Source organism: Bombyx mori, chromosome 2 (assembly GCF_030269925.1).
Source record: "Bombyx mori chromosome 2, ASM3026992v2".
NCBI lineage: Eukaryota > Metazoa > Arthropoda > Insecta > Lepidoptera > Bombycidae > Bombyx > Bombyx mori.
The window spans coordinates 7846014-7862757 of NC_085108.1; the positions used below are offsets into that span (position 1 = coordinate 7846014).

The 16744-nt window shown below is 41.4% G+C and overlaps 2 protein-coding genes across 4 annotated transcripts in view; one reads left to right on the top strand and one right to left on the bottom strand.

The window, feature by feature from the left end:
• Window positions 1–8055, top strand: part of LOC110385294 (uncharacterized) — a 31860-nt gene extending 23805 nt beyond the window's left edge. For all 3 annotated transcript variants that reach the window (XM_038016704.2, XM_021348382.3, XM_038016701.2), the window contains exons 16-21: window positions 413–577; window positions 2503–2612; window positions 3214–3344; window positions 4189–4280; window positions 4776–4909; window positions 5807–8055. In XM_038016704.2, coding sequence (XP_037872632.1) covers window positions 413–577; window positions 2503–2612; window positions 3214–3344; window positions 4189–4280; window positions 4776–4909; window positions 5807–6140 — 966 coding nt within the window. In that variant the 3' untranslated portion in view covers window positions 6141–8055. The remainder of the gene's footprint in view (window positions 1–412; window positions 578–2502; window positions 2613–3213; window positions 3345–4188; window positions 4281–4775; window positions 4910–5806) is intronic.
• A 1093-nt stretch (window positions 8056–9148) lies between these two features.
• LOC101746426 (uncharacterized) lies at window positions 9149–16731 on the bottom strand. The gene is made up of 8 exons (XM_004926712.5): window positions 16486–16731; window positions 14751–14833; window positions 13728–13852; window positions 12941–13067; window positions 12300–12379; window positions 11711–11819; window positions 11050–11180; window positions 9149–10308 (listed from the first exon to the last, which is right to left on the bottom strand). The coding sequence occupies exons 1-8, from the start codon at window positions 16605–16607 to the stop codon at window positions 10174–10176; spliced, it is 912 nt and encodes a 303-aa protein (XP_004926769.2). The 5' UTR covers window positions 16608–16731; the 3' UTR covers window positions 9149–10173.
• Between the last annotated feature and the right edge of the window lie 13 nt (window positions 16732–16744).

A 16744-nucleotide genomic window follows, 5' to 3' on the forward strand; every position in this document is an offset into this window, starting at 1 on the left:
TTTCCCGAGCGCTATGACATGTCCTTCTTCAAACGAGACTTGTGGAGAGTATTAAGCGATAGGCAGCGGCTTGGCTCTGCCCCTGGCATTGCTGAAGTCCATGAGCGACGGTAACCACTCACCATCAGGCAATAAATATAAACTCAGCGGGCTAGGTTGCAAGTCCAACTCTGTCGAGTTCGACGAGTACGGTCACCAGGATCACTAAGTCTGCACCCAGTGTTATAGCCGAAGGCGCCTAATGCTCCTTGCATTCACTCATTCATTCATTAGATCTGATGGATCCGTAAAGACCTGCATAATTACTATACAATAGAGGAATGGACATTATTTTCGGACAGGAGTCGTGCCCCACGGTCCCCTGGTCACTAATAAATCAATTTACTCATCAAATGTCCATTTAAATTCGCAGACCTCAAAACCTAGCCATAAAAAGTTTAAGACAACGCCATCGGTCAAACGCATCCCCGCCGTGAACGTAGCGACGCTGGCGCCCCCCGCCCACCGCGGCAAGCAACTCAACAAGAAGATTATCATTGAAGAGTTCGTGGCCGTCGCACCGGACGAGAAGACCAAGGTTCGTAACCAAAGTGCGCTCTGGCGTCTATTCACTTGATATTTGGTTTGAAGTTGAACTTTAAGCTTTCCGCTGGGGTCGAGGGCCAGAAGCCCTGCCGCGGGGACATGCGGGGGTCGCTTCCAGTAACGTTACTGAGACAAGCTGATCCTAGCAATAGCAGGTCTACGTTGAAACTACCCTCAAGATACACAGACACATACTTATTAGCTATCTATATATTTATGTGACGGAATCTTCTAACGTCATTTCCACAGACTGCAAAACGTCTGATTAACTTGACAATTCGCGCGCGTTTAATTGAAATTGCGAAATTTTACAAAGCCACACTACGGGGTCTTATAGGCCTCGTTACTCCCCTGTGGCCGACAGAAACATAAGACTTCTCTGTCGTGCTGATGACGTGGCTCATAAAGCGGTCTAGTGTACGAAAGAGACGTATATACATCTAAGAGTGTGCTATTGAATCAGAACGATGATTATACTTTTTCACACCCTGTATGCAGAAATTCTCATTTAATAACCAAACTACCCTTAATCTGCAATTTTATTGGTCACATTCAGAGAGTTTGTGATTCAAAGGAAGCCGCCGCCGTTCTCGCGTGGTCGTTGACCCCGTGCGTCGACTGATCAATCGTCTTACATTACGCGTTCAATAATTATTGTGAGTCTATCCGCAATTCCGGCGTCTGAACAACGCGGTGTGAACTTCCAACATAAACGGTTGCAGTTACTGGTGGCAGGACCTCTTGTGAGTCCGCGCGGGTAGGCACCACCGCCCCGCCTATTTCTGCCGTGAAGCAGTAATGCGTTTCGGTTTGAAGGGCGGGACAGCCGTTGTAACTATACTGAGACCTTAGAACTTATATCTCAAGGTGGGTGGCGCGTTTGCGTTGTAGATGTCCATGGGCTCCAGTAACCACTTGACACCAGGTGGGCTGTGAGCTCGTCCACCCATCTAAACAATAAAAAAAAAATTAATTCAACGAATATCTACTTTAATTCGATTTATTAACTACTTTTCGGAACGGATTCCTTACATCACTTAACAAACACAAGCTTGTTGTGCCGATGAGTAGGTTACATAAGATACGAAATTCATTCGGGTGTTTGTCTGTGCGCCTGTACAACAAAATCCCACAAGATGTTCAGAACCTACATATACATAGGTTTAAGAAAACTATTATAGAGCATCTGTGCAATAAAGCTTACTATAAAGTCAATGATTATCTAGAAGATTGCACAAAGTGGGAATGAGTTGCTCGCTCCGAGCATTTCAGTATTGTAGTAATTGCTACTCAGTGTAAAAAATTCATATTTAAAAAAAACTAATATTAAAAAATAAATGTTTAGAATACAACAAGTCACAGTGGGTTTCATTAATAACGACCTCGGTTATAACGACTTTTTGTTTATAGCGAAGTGACACTTACGTCCCTTGAATTTAAAGCATACTTTCCTATAAAATTCATTCGGTTATAGCGACTTTGGATACAGCGTCAATTTCGGGACAAATTAACTCTACTATAGCATGTACTTTGTGCTGAATATTCGGCGCTTCGGCCAACAGCGTTGCCGGAGATATTCGGTAAATCACTATTAGTGGCAACTCTACTCTACACACCGCATTTTTTTTTTTTTATTGCTTACATGGTTGGACGAGTTCACAGCCCACCTGGTGTTAAGTGGTTACTGGAGCCCATAGACATGTACAACGTAAATGCCGCCACCCACCTTGAGATATAAGTTCTAAAGTCTCAGTATAGTTACAACGGCTGCCCCCCCCCTTCAAACCGAAACGCATTACTGCTTCACGGCAGAAGTAGGTGGGGTGGTGGTACCTACCCGTGCGGACTCACAAGTGGTCCTACCACCAGTACAATCTATCTACCTCTATCTATTTGATTTGTTCACGTATTTTACAGAAACTGAAGAAGCGTAAAAGAAAACACAGAAGACGCACCACGGTCCCCCCCGCCGCGTACGGAGAGGGGGAGGGAGTGCTCGACCATAACACAGAGAGGAACGCACACGCGTGAGTACCTCTATTAGTGATGTACAGATATCATCATCTTTTTTTTTATTGCTTAGATGGGTGGACGAGCTCTCAGCCCACCTGGTGTTAAGTGGCTACTGGAGCCCATAGACATTTACAACGAAAATGCTCCACCCACCTTGAGATATAAGTTCTAAGGTCTCAAGTATAGTTACAACGGCTTCCCCACCTTTCAAGCCGAAACGCATTACTGCTTCACGACAGAAATAGGCAGGGTGGCGGTACCTACCCGCGCGGACTCACAAGAGGTCCTATCACCAGTACAATCTATCTATCTCTATCTCAGTCCGAAGGCGACAGTTGAACAACTTTACAAACTAGCAGCGCCTGCGGCCTCTGGACTCCTGACGTCACGTTCCATTTATCAATTTATTCCTCTGACTCCTGTTGTAAATTCTCGGCATGACCGACCTCATACTATAGTCTCCGGGCGGCGACATTCACGTCGTGACGCCTGTAGCTCCACCTAAGCTCAGGGGGACCGCGAGTGTACCTATATAGAGCCACGGGACAACTGCCGCTGCGACGTGAGACCGCTCTTCATGTCACAACTACCAACATCCAGTCTGTTCACTCGCAGGTCTGTAGAGCTGACGGACGCGCCACCCTCGTCCGCCGAGGACACCCCCATGCTCATGGGGGCCGAGCGGGGCGCCGACAGGAAGGTCAACGAGCTGCTCAGAGACGACAGCCGTGAGAACTGGGACGTGGGTAAGTAGGGGGTGAAGGGGGGGGGATCAGAGGTCATCAGAGGAAGAAATTCGACTCATCCTCAATTACTGTTTTAAAAAATCATTTCAATACTCTTCGATGGAATGAATTAAAAATGAAATTAAAGCTATTAAACTAACGATCTAGAGAATATCGCTGGGTCACGTGGGGTACGGTTGGCTACGGACCCGCCTCACTGGAGATCGATTTGAGACGCCTATGTTCAGCAATGGACAATGGACAGTTATAAATAATTTTAGCTTGACTTAGTGAGTGTCATCAAGTGAACGGTCTAATGGTCACTGTTGAAGTCATAATGCGACTGCGATCACCTTGAGACATGAGGTCGAATCCACAGTTTCGTTCGGACGACAATCTACTTATCGTACCAACATTCTCATAACTTCCCCCAGTAATATATTGTTACGCGGGATAAAAAAAAATCACCAAAGTACAACTAAAAACTGTATTCAACACTTAGAACACTTAAAACACTTCACAAACACTTTAAAATTCTCAATTCGCTTCGTCCGCTTCGCTTCAGGTGATCGGTTCGCTGTTTCGCTTCGAGTACTTTCGATTACTGACTAATTGCGTGCCATCTCTAGAACGCTTTTATAGCCGATACCACATCCCTAAAATCGTCGAGAATATTCCACACATTTCTAGTATTATGTTTCCGCTATCTGACAATAGATGGCGTTGTACTTATCGCGCGTTCTAGACGTTACTAGATCCTTCGATATTCGTTCGACTATTCGGCGATAGATGGCGTTACTCTTACCGGCGTAACAATATGTATATTCTCCGCAATGTTAATGTACATGTAACAATGATTACCAAGGTGAGTCTCGCTTCCGGCGGAACAACTCGCAGACGCTGCTGCAGCCGCTGCGGAGGCTCACCACCGACGAGGGCGGCGCCGACAGCGGCGACGTGAGTACCGGGACGATCGTCAATATTCAAAATACATTAAAAAAAACAGAATATTGTTAAAGCCAGGACCAGAAGTGTCTACACCGCGCCGCGTACTGCGAGCGGGGGTTTGGGGGGGTGGGTGGTAGGAAATTGTCATCGAGACTAAGAGCTATATAAGTTTTTTTTATTGCTTAGTTGTCTGGACGACCTCACTGCTCAGCCGGTGTTAAGTAATTACAGGAGCCCATAGACATCTACAACGTAAATGCGCCACCCACCTTGAGATATAAGTTCTAACGTCTCAAGTATAGTTACAACGGCTGCCCCGCCCTTCAAACCGAAACGCATTACTGCTTCGCGGCAGAAATAGGCGGGGTGGTGGTACCTACCCGTGCGAACATACAACACGTCCTACCACCCGTATAGCCTACCAGCCGGGACAGCAGCAAGGTCCCGCTAAGTACTACTGCAATTAGACACGTCCAGGACACAGCTGAAGTACATTTCTCGCAGGAGTCGTCGAAACAAGATGACGTCACGCCTGAGCGGGATGAGGACAGGAAACCGGTCAAGGTCGTGCTCCGCAGCAACCTGACCTTCAACATCGGCGATGATTTCTTCCCGTGGAGACCGAGGGAAGATGAGAAGTGAGTTACATCTTCGACATGCCAGTAATTATAGCACCCCGAGCTGGTGTGGACCCCTCGCGCGTCCCCCGGTGACCGCTGCAGGGGTACCAGCTAACAAACAGTTCAGTACCAGTCAAACTAAGTTATATACAACTTAATAGCTTTTTAACACCGCTTCATTAGCTCAGTGTGCTTAGTGCGAGTTTCTTAACGTTCTCGATAGCGTGAAAGTTAACTCTAATTTGTGTGCAATTGAAAGCAGCGCCCCTAGCGGCAAACGTAAGCAACGTTTCAACTCCATACAAAGCTGCGTTAACTTTTACGCTAACGAGAACGTTAAAAAACTCGCACTAAGCACACTGTATGTTTGTTTGTGTGTAACGGAATTTTGAACGTCATTTCCACAGACTTCAAGATGATCAATGAGCTTGGGAACTTGCAGACGCGTCAAGGACCGATACAATAACTTTATAACTTCGCTCTAATGTCGAGTGTGCTTAGCGCTAGTTTTTTAACGTTCTCGTTAGCGTAAAAGTTAACTCATATTTGTATGGAGTTGGAACAGCGCCCCTAGCGGCAAACGTAGGAACAAATAACAACAAGAAGTTTATTATTTACTGGTGGTAGGACCTCTTATGAACCTACGCGGGTAGGTACCACCGTCCTGCCTATTTATGTCGTGAAGCAGTAATGTGTTTCGGTTTGAAGGGTGGCGCAGCCGTTGTAACTATACTGAGACCTTAGAACTTATATCTCAAGATAGGTGGCCGCATTTACGTTGTAGATGTCTATGGAGTCCGGTAACCACTTAACATCAGGTGGGCCGTGAGCTCGTCCAACCGGTAATTGTAAATCCGGTTCGCTAATTACACTAGCTAATTAGTTTTAAATGTATATTTATTATTCCCATTTCAGAGACGACACCGCCTCCACAAAAGATGCGAAGGCACAACAGATACAGCTGATCATAAAGCCTAACCCGGGAATACTCGTAGACGACCAGAGGCCCGCCGCTGACGTCAGGAGTGACGTCACGAAAACGTCAAACAAGAGGATTGACAAACACAAGGACCTGTCAAATTATGACAGGAGTCGCATTAGACATGTGTCAGGCGATGGGAATATAGATCAGCGTCAGGAAGACAGCTTCGAGGATGATAACGTGTTGAGGGGTGGCGGCAAGGCGAGCAGCACTACCGATGATAAGTCCGATGGCTCGTCCAGTTCCTCTGAGAGTTGCGATGATTGATTTAATTCAAGCGTTGAAATTAAAAATTAAAAAAATTGTTATTAAATTATCAGTGGCTCAAAATGAACTTTATTGGGTTGGATTTTATATAAAAAAAAACAAATAACTATGCAGTTGTTAAACGAAGCTCTGATTTAGTATATTGTACATATATGGTATGGTCAAATCCCACTAAAATTAAAGTTGAACTATATTTTTTTAGAGCACACTTATTTATGTTTGTTTTCTTTCTCATACGAATGCAGTATGTTTTAAAATTATTTTCGATTTTAATAACAAATTATTTTATCACATAAAAAAAAGTGCGTGCGTACAAAGTACACATGTGAGAAGTGAAACTTTTTTGGCGAACTAATTTATAAATCTTGCTTATATTTATACATATCTAAAACTTTAGATTTCCGAGACTTAGACGAAGGGAAAACGGAAGATATGTTCCCGCCAAAAGTCTGTCAAATGTCAATCTCAAACCTCAGTGTTGACAGTCACATTATGTTTAGATTTCTAAATTGTAAATGACTATTATTTTGCCAATTGAATTGACTAATTTAATTTCATGCTATTTGATGAATGTTCCAAATTCTTTTCATTTCATTTCAATTCCTATTAACATTTTTCACAAAAAAATTACACAATATTAGGCTGTATGGTATGATACATTTGCCTTTCTAGTTGGAAAAATACAACAACTACTACTACTGACATTTGACAAGTACTTAATTTCAATAGTAGTTTGACGTCAGTTCCGTTGCATACCTGCGTGACGTTCTGTAAAAATTTTACCCTCATGCGCCTAAAGAAGTTTCACTTCAAAATACAATTTTTTCATATGATATACAAGTGGAATTTGATGTTATACCCTCTATATTATATGTATATCAGATATATTTATTAGTACTTGTGTTTTCAATTTTATTTGAATCTCTATTTAATGCTATTTCATCATAAGAAAGGTCATTCCCCCTTTATATGGGAGACAAGTGAAGAAATTGTTGAATTCCGTCCATTTTTATAATTTTCTATAAGTTACAATGCAGTATATGTAATCTGACTGGCGAAATTATAACCCCTGGGTGAAATGTTTTTGATAAGTTATTTTGTCATGTTTGTATTTAGAATTTGAATGGTCATTGTGGCTCATGGACAACAGCTAATCCAGGGCTGCAGATAATCAGCAGTACTCTGAGATATTTGAAGACATGAGAGGATGAAGGGGTTAAGTATCATTTTTAATATTTTTGAATTTAAACATTGAAGGTTTTATGTGCCTATAAACTATATTAAACCTTAAAACTCCGGGTTTAAAGGCTATTTTTGATGAGGGACTTATGTATGAAGAAAAAATACCAGTAACAAAAGTATGTTGCCCGTTTTCTCAATAATAACAAATTGTATCATATCCCTTTCATCCACTCATGTCTTCAATTATCTATTAGATCGCGTCCCTATTCCTACAGTCCAGTTTCTACAAATTTACTGACATTCGCAATTCTCTAGCCTTGAAAGCATTAAAATTGTCTGACGCCGACAAAGTCAATTTGTATATGGCTAACTTAAATGTATAAATTTTACGTAATTCTAAATTAAGAGGCGACCTACCAAATTGTATTATATCTATAAATAATCTAGCTTTGTCTCTTTCCGTCGCGCTCTGAAGCTGAACGTAAGAGAAAGACAACGCGATGCGTGACGTCACACCGACTGAGGCCGCGCGCGTGTCATTCTAATGTCAACCTTAAAGACAAGATATTTTAGTAATAAATTAATTGTAATGTAAATTAAAACGATGTTTATGTACTGAGGAGAAATAAATCTCATCGTCCGTGCGTCAATTATATGAATTGTTAAAATTTTATGTAGGTACTAGTTATAAAAAAGTCGCTTAGTTGCGACACAATATATTTTTCTAAGACTGTTCTGTTGTTTTATTTTGTGTGTTTTTATTGAGGGTTTGTTGTGGCCCAGGGGCGACGCGTGCGGCTCGCTCGCACCGGGTTTGCTTTCTGTTGAAGTTGTCAGAAAATTATATCTGACAGTTAACTATCGCACGATAGGATAGGAATGTGTCATTGTATAATTGGCGGCAGACGTATTCTGGACCTAAGTAAGCGACAACGTGTCTAATATTAACGCCACAAACCACTCGTGCTCCGGTTTGAATGGATGCCCTTTTAGGTACCTTGATCGATGAGTAAATTAACCCATAGACACAGCCCACTGAGTTCCTCTCCGGATCTTCTCAGTGGGTCGCGTTTCCGATCCGGTGGTAGATTCTGCGAAGCACTGCTCTTGCTAGGGTCAGTGTTAGCAACACTCCGGTTTGAGCCCCGTGAGCTCATCTACACGTCAAGGAGAAGCTGAAATAGCCTCTCAAGGCTAACAGCATAGGTAGGGAAAAAAAGGAATGCAGCTATTCCACAGTCCTGACTTCGTCGACACCCGGGGGAGGGGGGGATCGTGTTGTGATACGTATGGACCTTGGACTCATCCTGCTGTCGAATAAAATAGAAAATGTATTCGCGACCAGTATTGCGATATATTAAACAACAGTTCAAAACCGCTACACGCGTTAGAGAACAAATTCTTATTTATAAGCTCAAATTAGTAAAATTAAGAACTCAAAAACATGATCCCAAATCTAAACTAAATTTTTGAGTCATTTTTTGAATGCGCCTTTGACATCACACAGGTCGAATGTGGAGACGTCGCCTCTTTCGGCTGCAGCATCTTCTTTACTGGTGGTAGGACCTCTTGTGAGTCCGCGCGGGTGGGTACCACCGCCCCGCCTATTTCTGCCGTGAAGCAGTAATACGTTTCCTTTAGAAGGGTGGAGCAGCCGTTGTCACTACATTGAGACCTTAGAACTTATGTCTCAAGATGGGTGGCGCATTTACTTTGTAGATGTCTATGGGCTCCAGTAACCCACTTAACACCAGGTAGGCTGTGAGCTTGTGCACCCATCACAATAATAAATAAATAAAAAATAATAATAAAAAAAAACAACCATCATCTCTCAACATTTTTACTTGCATGTTTTTGTAAACCTACAACCTATTTGTATTCACAGGTCTACAGGATAATAAAAAAATGTTTATTTATCAGATTCAACTCATCTTTGGTTTATTTTCTAGTCATTTTACAAAACTATATAACATCATTAACATCTTATTTAATTTAAAGTTGACAAATTTCAATCCTTGAAATTTTACATATATATATTTTTTTTCAAAGTAACAATTGTAACTTAAATGCTTGCTTACATAAACAAAATAGTGTTGTTTAATTAAGCTTTATTTTTGAATCGAGACAAAAAAATTAACGTTAAATACAATCACACTATTCATCTATTTGGTCCACAATCTTAAAGGAAATTGATTCGCGAATAGATTTGTATTTCGTTAGCCACAATGTAATCTGAAACCAGATGCGCGTCACGCGAGAGATCGCGGGGGCGTTGACCCGCATATCAGCTGATTTCGTATTTTGTAATATATTATATTTTTTGGATCAGTATCTTGATCATCTTTATTTGTGGCACAAATCTTGGCCCTACGACATTTGAGCATCTCATATTCTTCTAAGCGCTTAACAACCGCCCCCCCCCCCCAACCTCCCTGTTTACAGGCGTTTCGTAGTAGTGCCAAAGATACAACTGAATGAAACCAGGTCACTGACATCTATGGACAGTTTGGGCTGTCAAAGATGTCCACTTGTGTAGTTGCTAAGAGTGCGATGTACAATTTCCGTAAATTCGTTTATAACAAAGGGAATTTAAGGGCAATGCGTGCTAAACAAACAAACCCTTCCATTCGCATTATATATAATAATATGTACATAACATATAGGGACCACGGTCATCTGTGGACGTGTGCGGTATTTCTCGACTACCGCCATTCCGTGTTAAGGGCTTGGCCGAGACACCCGGGCTCGCGGTGTCCGTGGTCCCCCCTCTATCTGAGCTGATTATACATCCCACACCCTTTATCAAGATTATATTCACACGTCTCCGTTGCTACTGTGTGCCACGCACTCCCTATTGTAGTCTATACGGTCTGCCCATTCCTATCCCTATGACGCGTGTTTCGTGAAGCCTGCCCCTCCCGCGCCCCCCCGCGCCGCCGGGACAGTCCCGGGTGGGAATGTCCGGGTGGGCGGCCGCCTGTGACGCCTGGAATAAAACTAGTTGTTTAATGGTTGATACACTGGGGTCGTCACCGCAAGACGATACCAGCCTCAGTGGAGGGGGGCAGGGGAGACGGTTGCCGGACCGAAGACCTCGACGGATCTAACACTCGTATACAACTCATTTTTAAACAAGAGATAGCATTTCGGTATGAAGGGTGGGGCAGCCGTTGTAATTATACTGAGGCCTCAGAACTTATATCTCAAGGTGGGTAGCTCTGGTAACCACTTAACACCGGGTGGGCTGTGAGTTTGCCCACCCAATTAAACAATAAAAAAAAATAAAAAATCATAATCCTATTTTAAAAGTAACTGTGTTATCTTTAGTGGAGCAATATGTGTGCTACACGACGGGGGCAGTGGGGGGGTGGACGCACCGCTTTACCATCTCTTTGTCCACGCACCAACCAACTCTAATCTTTCTTAAGCGGTGTTTCCAGAGCGCTATCCCGAGTCCCCAGCAGCAGACAGCCGCGTGGCATACCTTTGGCATTGCTGACATCATGAGCAACGGTATCCACTCAACATTTTTTTTTATTTATTGTACACAAAAAGAAAATACAATAAAAACATATTTAAAGAATGTCTAAATACTATGTACAAAGGCGAGATTAACTCATTCATGAGTTTCAATCTCGCTATTTCAATCGTCCATGGACAACAGAATCGCCAAAATGTACCTGCTCAGCGGTCATCAAGCGTCCCTGATACACTAATGGAGACTCACCCGATCCCTAAGGGCGGTTTCTTTGAGCAACATTGACAGTGTCTTGGCATGTCGGTTGACCCCGGCCGCGAGCTGTCTGGACGTCAGTCTCGCCAGCGACGACCGGTCTGTGGCCAGGCTGCAGGTGCAACCTGGGACAATGACTCCTAATGTTTGATGGTCGAACATTCTATCGGACCCCCGCGGTCCCCGGGCGAGAGACGGACTTGGAGACCGTTAACAAAACAAACACGGTATTCAAAAAAAAAAATTGTTACAAATCACATGGTCATCGTTCTCGTCGAGCCCGTCACTTGCGACGAAGGGCTCGACGAACAAATTAACCCTCAGGCACAGCCCACTGAGTTTCTCGCCGGATCTTCGCAGTGGGTCGCGTTTCCGATCCGGTGGTAGATTCTGCGAAGCACGGCTCTTGCTAGGGGCAGTCTTAGCAACGTCGTCAGGTTTGAGCCCCGTGAGCTCACCTACTAGTTAAGGTTACGCTGAAATAGCCTCTCAAGGCTCTCAGCTAGGCAGAAAAAAAAGCTGAATCTTAAATTCCGCCGCTCACTCGGGTGTCCATAATTCTACAAGTGTTATCACAAACTTTCCCAACATAAAGCGCTAATGAATTATGACGTCACTGTTCTACATCGACTTTCAATGTTGAAAAGCTGGTTACCTTCGTCAGTGAGATCGAGCTCGGAGGAGTGCGGCGCGACGTGGGCCCCGCGCGTGAACTCCGCGAGGCTGTCGGCGGAGGAGGAGCTCCCGGAGCGCCGCCCCTCCGTCTGTGCGCAGACGTCAACACGGTAAACTTGCTCTGTAGTTATACCGTTGTATCTACCTCAGTTGTTACCAGTCGTAGGCAAAATCAAAACTACTCATACAATTTAATTTCGCTATTTTTACCATCATTATATTGTTGCCAACAACAAGAACAAGATATGGGAGATTAATCGGAAGGATCAGACAGACTGACCAAAAAAATTAAGCAAAAACTTTTAATTTTTTTTTTTTGCTAACGGTCCCTTATATGCATTTAGTAAAAGCTTTTAACTTATGGTATTACAAACAGGCACTTTAATTTTATAAGTAAAATAAAAATATAAGTTTTTATTTTATTGCCCTTGTTGGCAGACGAGCATACGGTCCACCTGATGGTGAGTTGTTACCGTCTACCGAGCTAAGCCGCTGCCTAAGAAAAGCCTTGAGAAAAAAATCATGGACACCCTACTCGAGACGTTAGGATTATTGAGTCCATGATTTACCTTGTACTTCCAAAGCTCAGCATCCAGTTCCCTGTGCAGTCTGGCCGGACTGTGCGGCCGGATCTCGCCGCCCCACGGACCTACGGGAAACCAACAATTACAATTACAATAAAACTAACTACACAACAATGTTCAATCAATTAAAACGTCTGGCGGTCACAATACTGGTGGTAGGACGTCTTGTGAGTCCGCACAGGTAGGTACCATCATCCTGCCTATTTCTGCCGTGAAGCAGTAATGCGTTACAGTTTGAAGGGTGGGACAGTTGTAACTATACTGAGACCTTAGAACTCATATCTCAAGGTGGGTGGCGCATTTACATTGTAGATATCTATGGGCTCCAGTAACCACTTAACACCAGGTGGGCCGTGAGCTCGTCAACCCATCCAAGCAATAAAATAAGTATTTTATTTTTGAAAATATGTATATTTTTCTGTGCTTTTGTGGTAAATTTAATTAGCCCACAAAGATGTGTAGTTTGCACAGCCCTAGTGTAGATGATTGAACGAGCTAATATCGGAACGCGATGCCCCCAAGCTTGAGACATGAGGTCGTCGTCTCAAGGGTCATGGTCAAATATTGGCCGGGCAAGGTTGTAGTGTCTCCAATATTTAGTTTAAATTCTAACCATGAGCACTCACTTATAGCAGATTCCTCAGCTCGTGGCTGGTGGCACCAGGCCTGATTGTCACCGAACCACTCGTTTATGTCCACTCCGCAGCTGTCACCATCGACAGCGTCTTTCCATATTTCTTCCTCATTCACTTGCTGCACATTATAAGTTAACGCAATATGTCTTGTCTTGTCAAGAATATATCACAGATGACGTACAGTAAATATTTGATCAATAAATATGTGTAAACTTTTTTTCTCTACCTAATCATTGGTAGCCTAAGAGTTAATCCAACTATGCGCGGATGGGTAAGTGAGCTCACAATGCTCAACTTGAAAGAGCTTGTTAACACCTTTTTTTTTGAGGCAGGGAGCCAAACCTCATACAGTGTGTCCACACCTAAGGGACACGCGCGGTATGTACATGGGACTTGATATGACAATATGTCAGGGGTGGCCAACCGGTAGATCGCGATCGACCGGTCGATCGTGGCTATTAGTTCAGTCGATCGGGGCAAGACAAAAAATGTAAATACATAGAACACACTCCGCAACGTAATCATCAATTGCTGCACGCATCATCTTCATCTTGTATAATTTGTTAATGACCATTACGTCACATTATACGTCTCTCTTCTACACAATAGTTCTCTTTTATTATATAATTTCAGGCTTATTGTAATATTTTTAATAAAAGAAAATATACTACTTAATTGTATACTGAACATCGCAATGTTTCGTCAGTAGATCTTAGTTCTAATCAAGTTGGCCACCCTTGCTATATGTCATATTCCTTTACTATTAAAAACATCTTACATGGTCTGAATTCTGCCAATTCTCAGCAGATGATGCTCTTTCCCTCAACATTTTCTCTGGCACATCATTGCAGACAAATGTTTCAGTCATTATTTTCATATGCTTACAATTATAATCATTTTGTTCTGTAAATAGAAGATTTGAATTTTCACACTAGCCTGTTTGTAACTATACTGAGACCTTAGAACTTATATCTCAAGGTTGGTGGCGCATTTACGTTGTAGATGTCTATGGGCTCCAGTAACGACTTAACACCAGGTGGGTTGTGAGCTCTTCCACCCATCAAAGCAATAAAAAAAAAAAAAAAAATTGTGTTTCTTGCTTTTAATATAATTTCAATCAATAATTCAATGTTCAAGTTTATGGTATAACTTTTTAGCTCCTATAAACTGTGATTACCTCATGACAATTACAAAGGCTTGTTGTACTCTTCAAGCCAGAACAATAGATGGCTTGACGGTCTTCCTTATCTTAACCCTCAGAGCAAAACTGATTGGTTTGAAGTAAAAATATACAGTATAAATAAATCATAATAAATTTTTGCTGTATTTCATTTATTTATTTTGATTATTAAACGTTTTATATAAATTATTTATATTGATTATACATTTATTAAATTACATTTAAGATCAATATCTTTGGAGCCAAAGATTAAAAGAACCCTACCTTTCATCCTTGTTTATTTGTTATCAGATAATAATTACACTCACTCTGTATTTTAAATTTGAATATCGACGCTTGAAAGACAAACGTGACTAAGCGACAATGCGTGAACTTTACAGTAGACTAATTTAAAGTTGAAATACCTGAAAAAAAATCTATTTTAAACTAATCTAGCTGTAGGATTGACATTATTTTAATAGACCTAGAAATAAATTTTTTTTGCGCATCGAGTATGGTTATTGCCTATCATTTATGTACAAAGCAGTTATTGTCGCTTAGTCACGTTTGCCTTTCAAGCGTGGATATATTTGACATTAAATTTCATAACAATTGGATTAGCCAACAATTCATTAAATATACCTTGTGTCTCCTCAATGAGTCCCCTGTTCAATGGAGAGTCTGAGGATTCGGCTTTTATATTGTACGTTGTGTTATGTGTTTTTCTGCAAATTATGTTTAACAATTTTTACTTTTTTAATGAATGGTTACTAAATAGATACTGATTTTCTCTTAACAGACATCCCTGTATTGCACCTATATTGTATAAAGGAGACTTTTTTTTTTCTTTTTATTGCCCGAGCAGGCAGACGAGCATAGGGCCCACCTGATAGTAAGTGGTTACCGTCGCTCATGGACGTCAGCAATGCAAATCAAACACCTTCTAGAAGCCTTTGGCAGTGACTCTGTTGATTCAACATACGAACCACCAGTCTTCATACCTTATGGTACTTGAGTACGACTCAAAAGCCAAGTACTATTCCCGGCTGTTTCTTAGGGTGGCACTACGGTGTTATTTCTGGTAGAACTGCCGGCTCTAGTGGCCAGTCTGCATGAAAATACGTCAAGATAAATCTAATCTGTTGTATATAATCATAATCATGTATATAATCATGTAATCACAATAATCTGTTGTATGTTTTTAGTAGTCAGCTCGAAGATACTTGGCGTCAAACTCACGGACAGCAGCTTTTTGGGGTATAAATGGGGTCTACTGGCTAAACGAATTATTAGAAATGAACAGCTCGTCATCATGTTCACTTTAATTAGTTATAAATGGTTTAGAACCACTATAAAAAATTCATCATCATTCTTTGATCATTCATTCACCGTCCAGGCGGTTCGATTGTGGAATGCTCTGCCGGATGCAGTGAGAAGTGCTCAAACTTTAAACTGTTTTAAAAGAATGGTGAAGGAACACTACTTATCTTCTTAGTGCTGTTTGTTTGCATCATCATTTATTATTTCCATACTGTTTATGTATTATCTGTATGTAAGTATATTAGTATGTATTGTATGTAAGTATGTATATTGGTATATAATAATAAGTATATATTTCATATTATATGTAAACGGTATATATTTTGTTTATTGTATCTATTATTGTATTGTATATATTTACTATAATGTATTATCTATAGTACACCGCAACATACCTGCTATATTTTTTTTATATTTTCCAGAATTTCTATAAATTAAACGGTTGTCTGGAAGAGATCGCTTTTAGCGATAAGACCGCCTATTGTACAAATTTATCTGTTTTTTGATTGTTTTTTTTGAATGTAAATTGTGTTTTGGTGTGCAATAAAGTGTATTCTCTCTCTCTCTCTCTCTCTCTATAAACAAAAAACTGGCAAGAGGAAGAGAGGCCGCCCCAGGACCCAGACTAATTGGCGTCGCTCGGTGGAGCAGGAGCTAGGGGTCTTGGGCATGATGTGGGAGGAGCTAGAACTGACTGCCCAAGACCGATGTAAATGGAAAATTTTGATTCGAGCCCTACAACACCCCAGCAGAGGGTAATAGGAAGGAATGATGATGATGATGATGATAAACACAATGAGGGCGTCTATATAGTCCCTTCTTTATTTCGCCGTAAAGTCGTGTTTTATGTAATTAACACCACAGTTGGAACAATAGAAATTTTATTGTTGTGGCGGCATAAACAATTCAAACAAAGTTATTATATTATATTAGCCTCTTTAGTTATTAAACGCCTCTGATGGTTCACATTATCACGAGCCTCAGACATGAGGAGGAAATTCTTTTGCGATATTGCAATACAAAATTAAATATGGAAATGGTAAAAGACAAAACTCACTTCGATTTCAAACTCTTGGACTTTGATTTCGAATCACAGGAAAACTTCCAATTTTTCTGTTTCTTATAAAATTCTAGACGATATATGGCTACTAACTCCGGTTTGGGCTGTTTATTTGCCATTGTTTAATCCAAAACAATTTAGTTGTACACCAAATTTATGCGCTAAATCAGCAAAATTTCATCTACCCCAAAATCAAAAACAATAAAAGTCTAATTTAAATTTGGCGAATTTTACAATGTCAGTTTATTTCTTTTCT

Coding starts and splice junctions, on each gene's coding strand:
- LOC101746426 (XM_004926712.5), bottom strand. CDS start 16,607: ATGGCAAATAAACAGCCCAAACCGGAGTTAGTAGCCATATATCGTCTA. Junction 14,834..16,485: donor TCCAAGAGTTTGAAATCGAA/GTGAGTTTTGTC, acceptor CATAATTTGCAG/AAAAACACATAACACAACGT. Junction 11,181..11,710: donor GCTCGATCTCACTGACGAAG/GTAACCAGCTTT, acceptor TCATTGTCCCAG/GTTGCACCTGCAGCCTGGCC.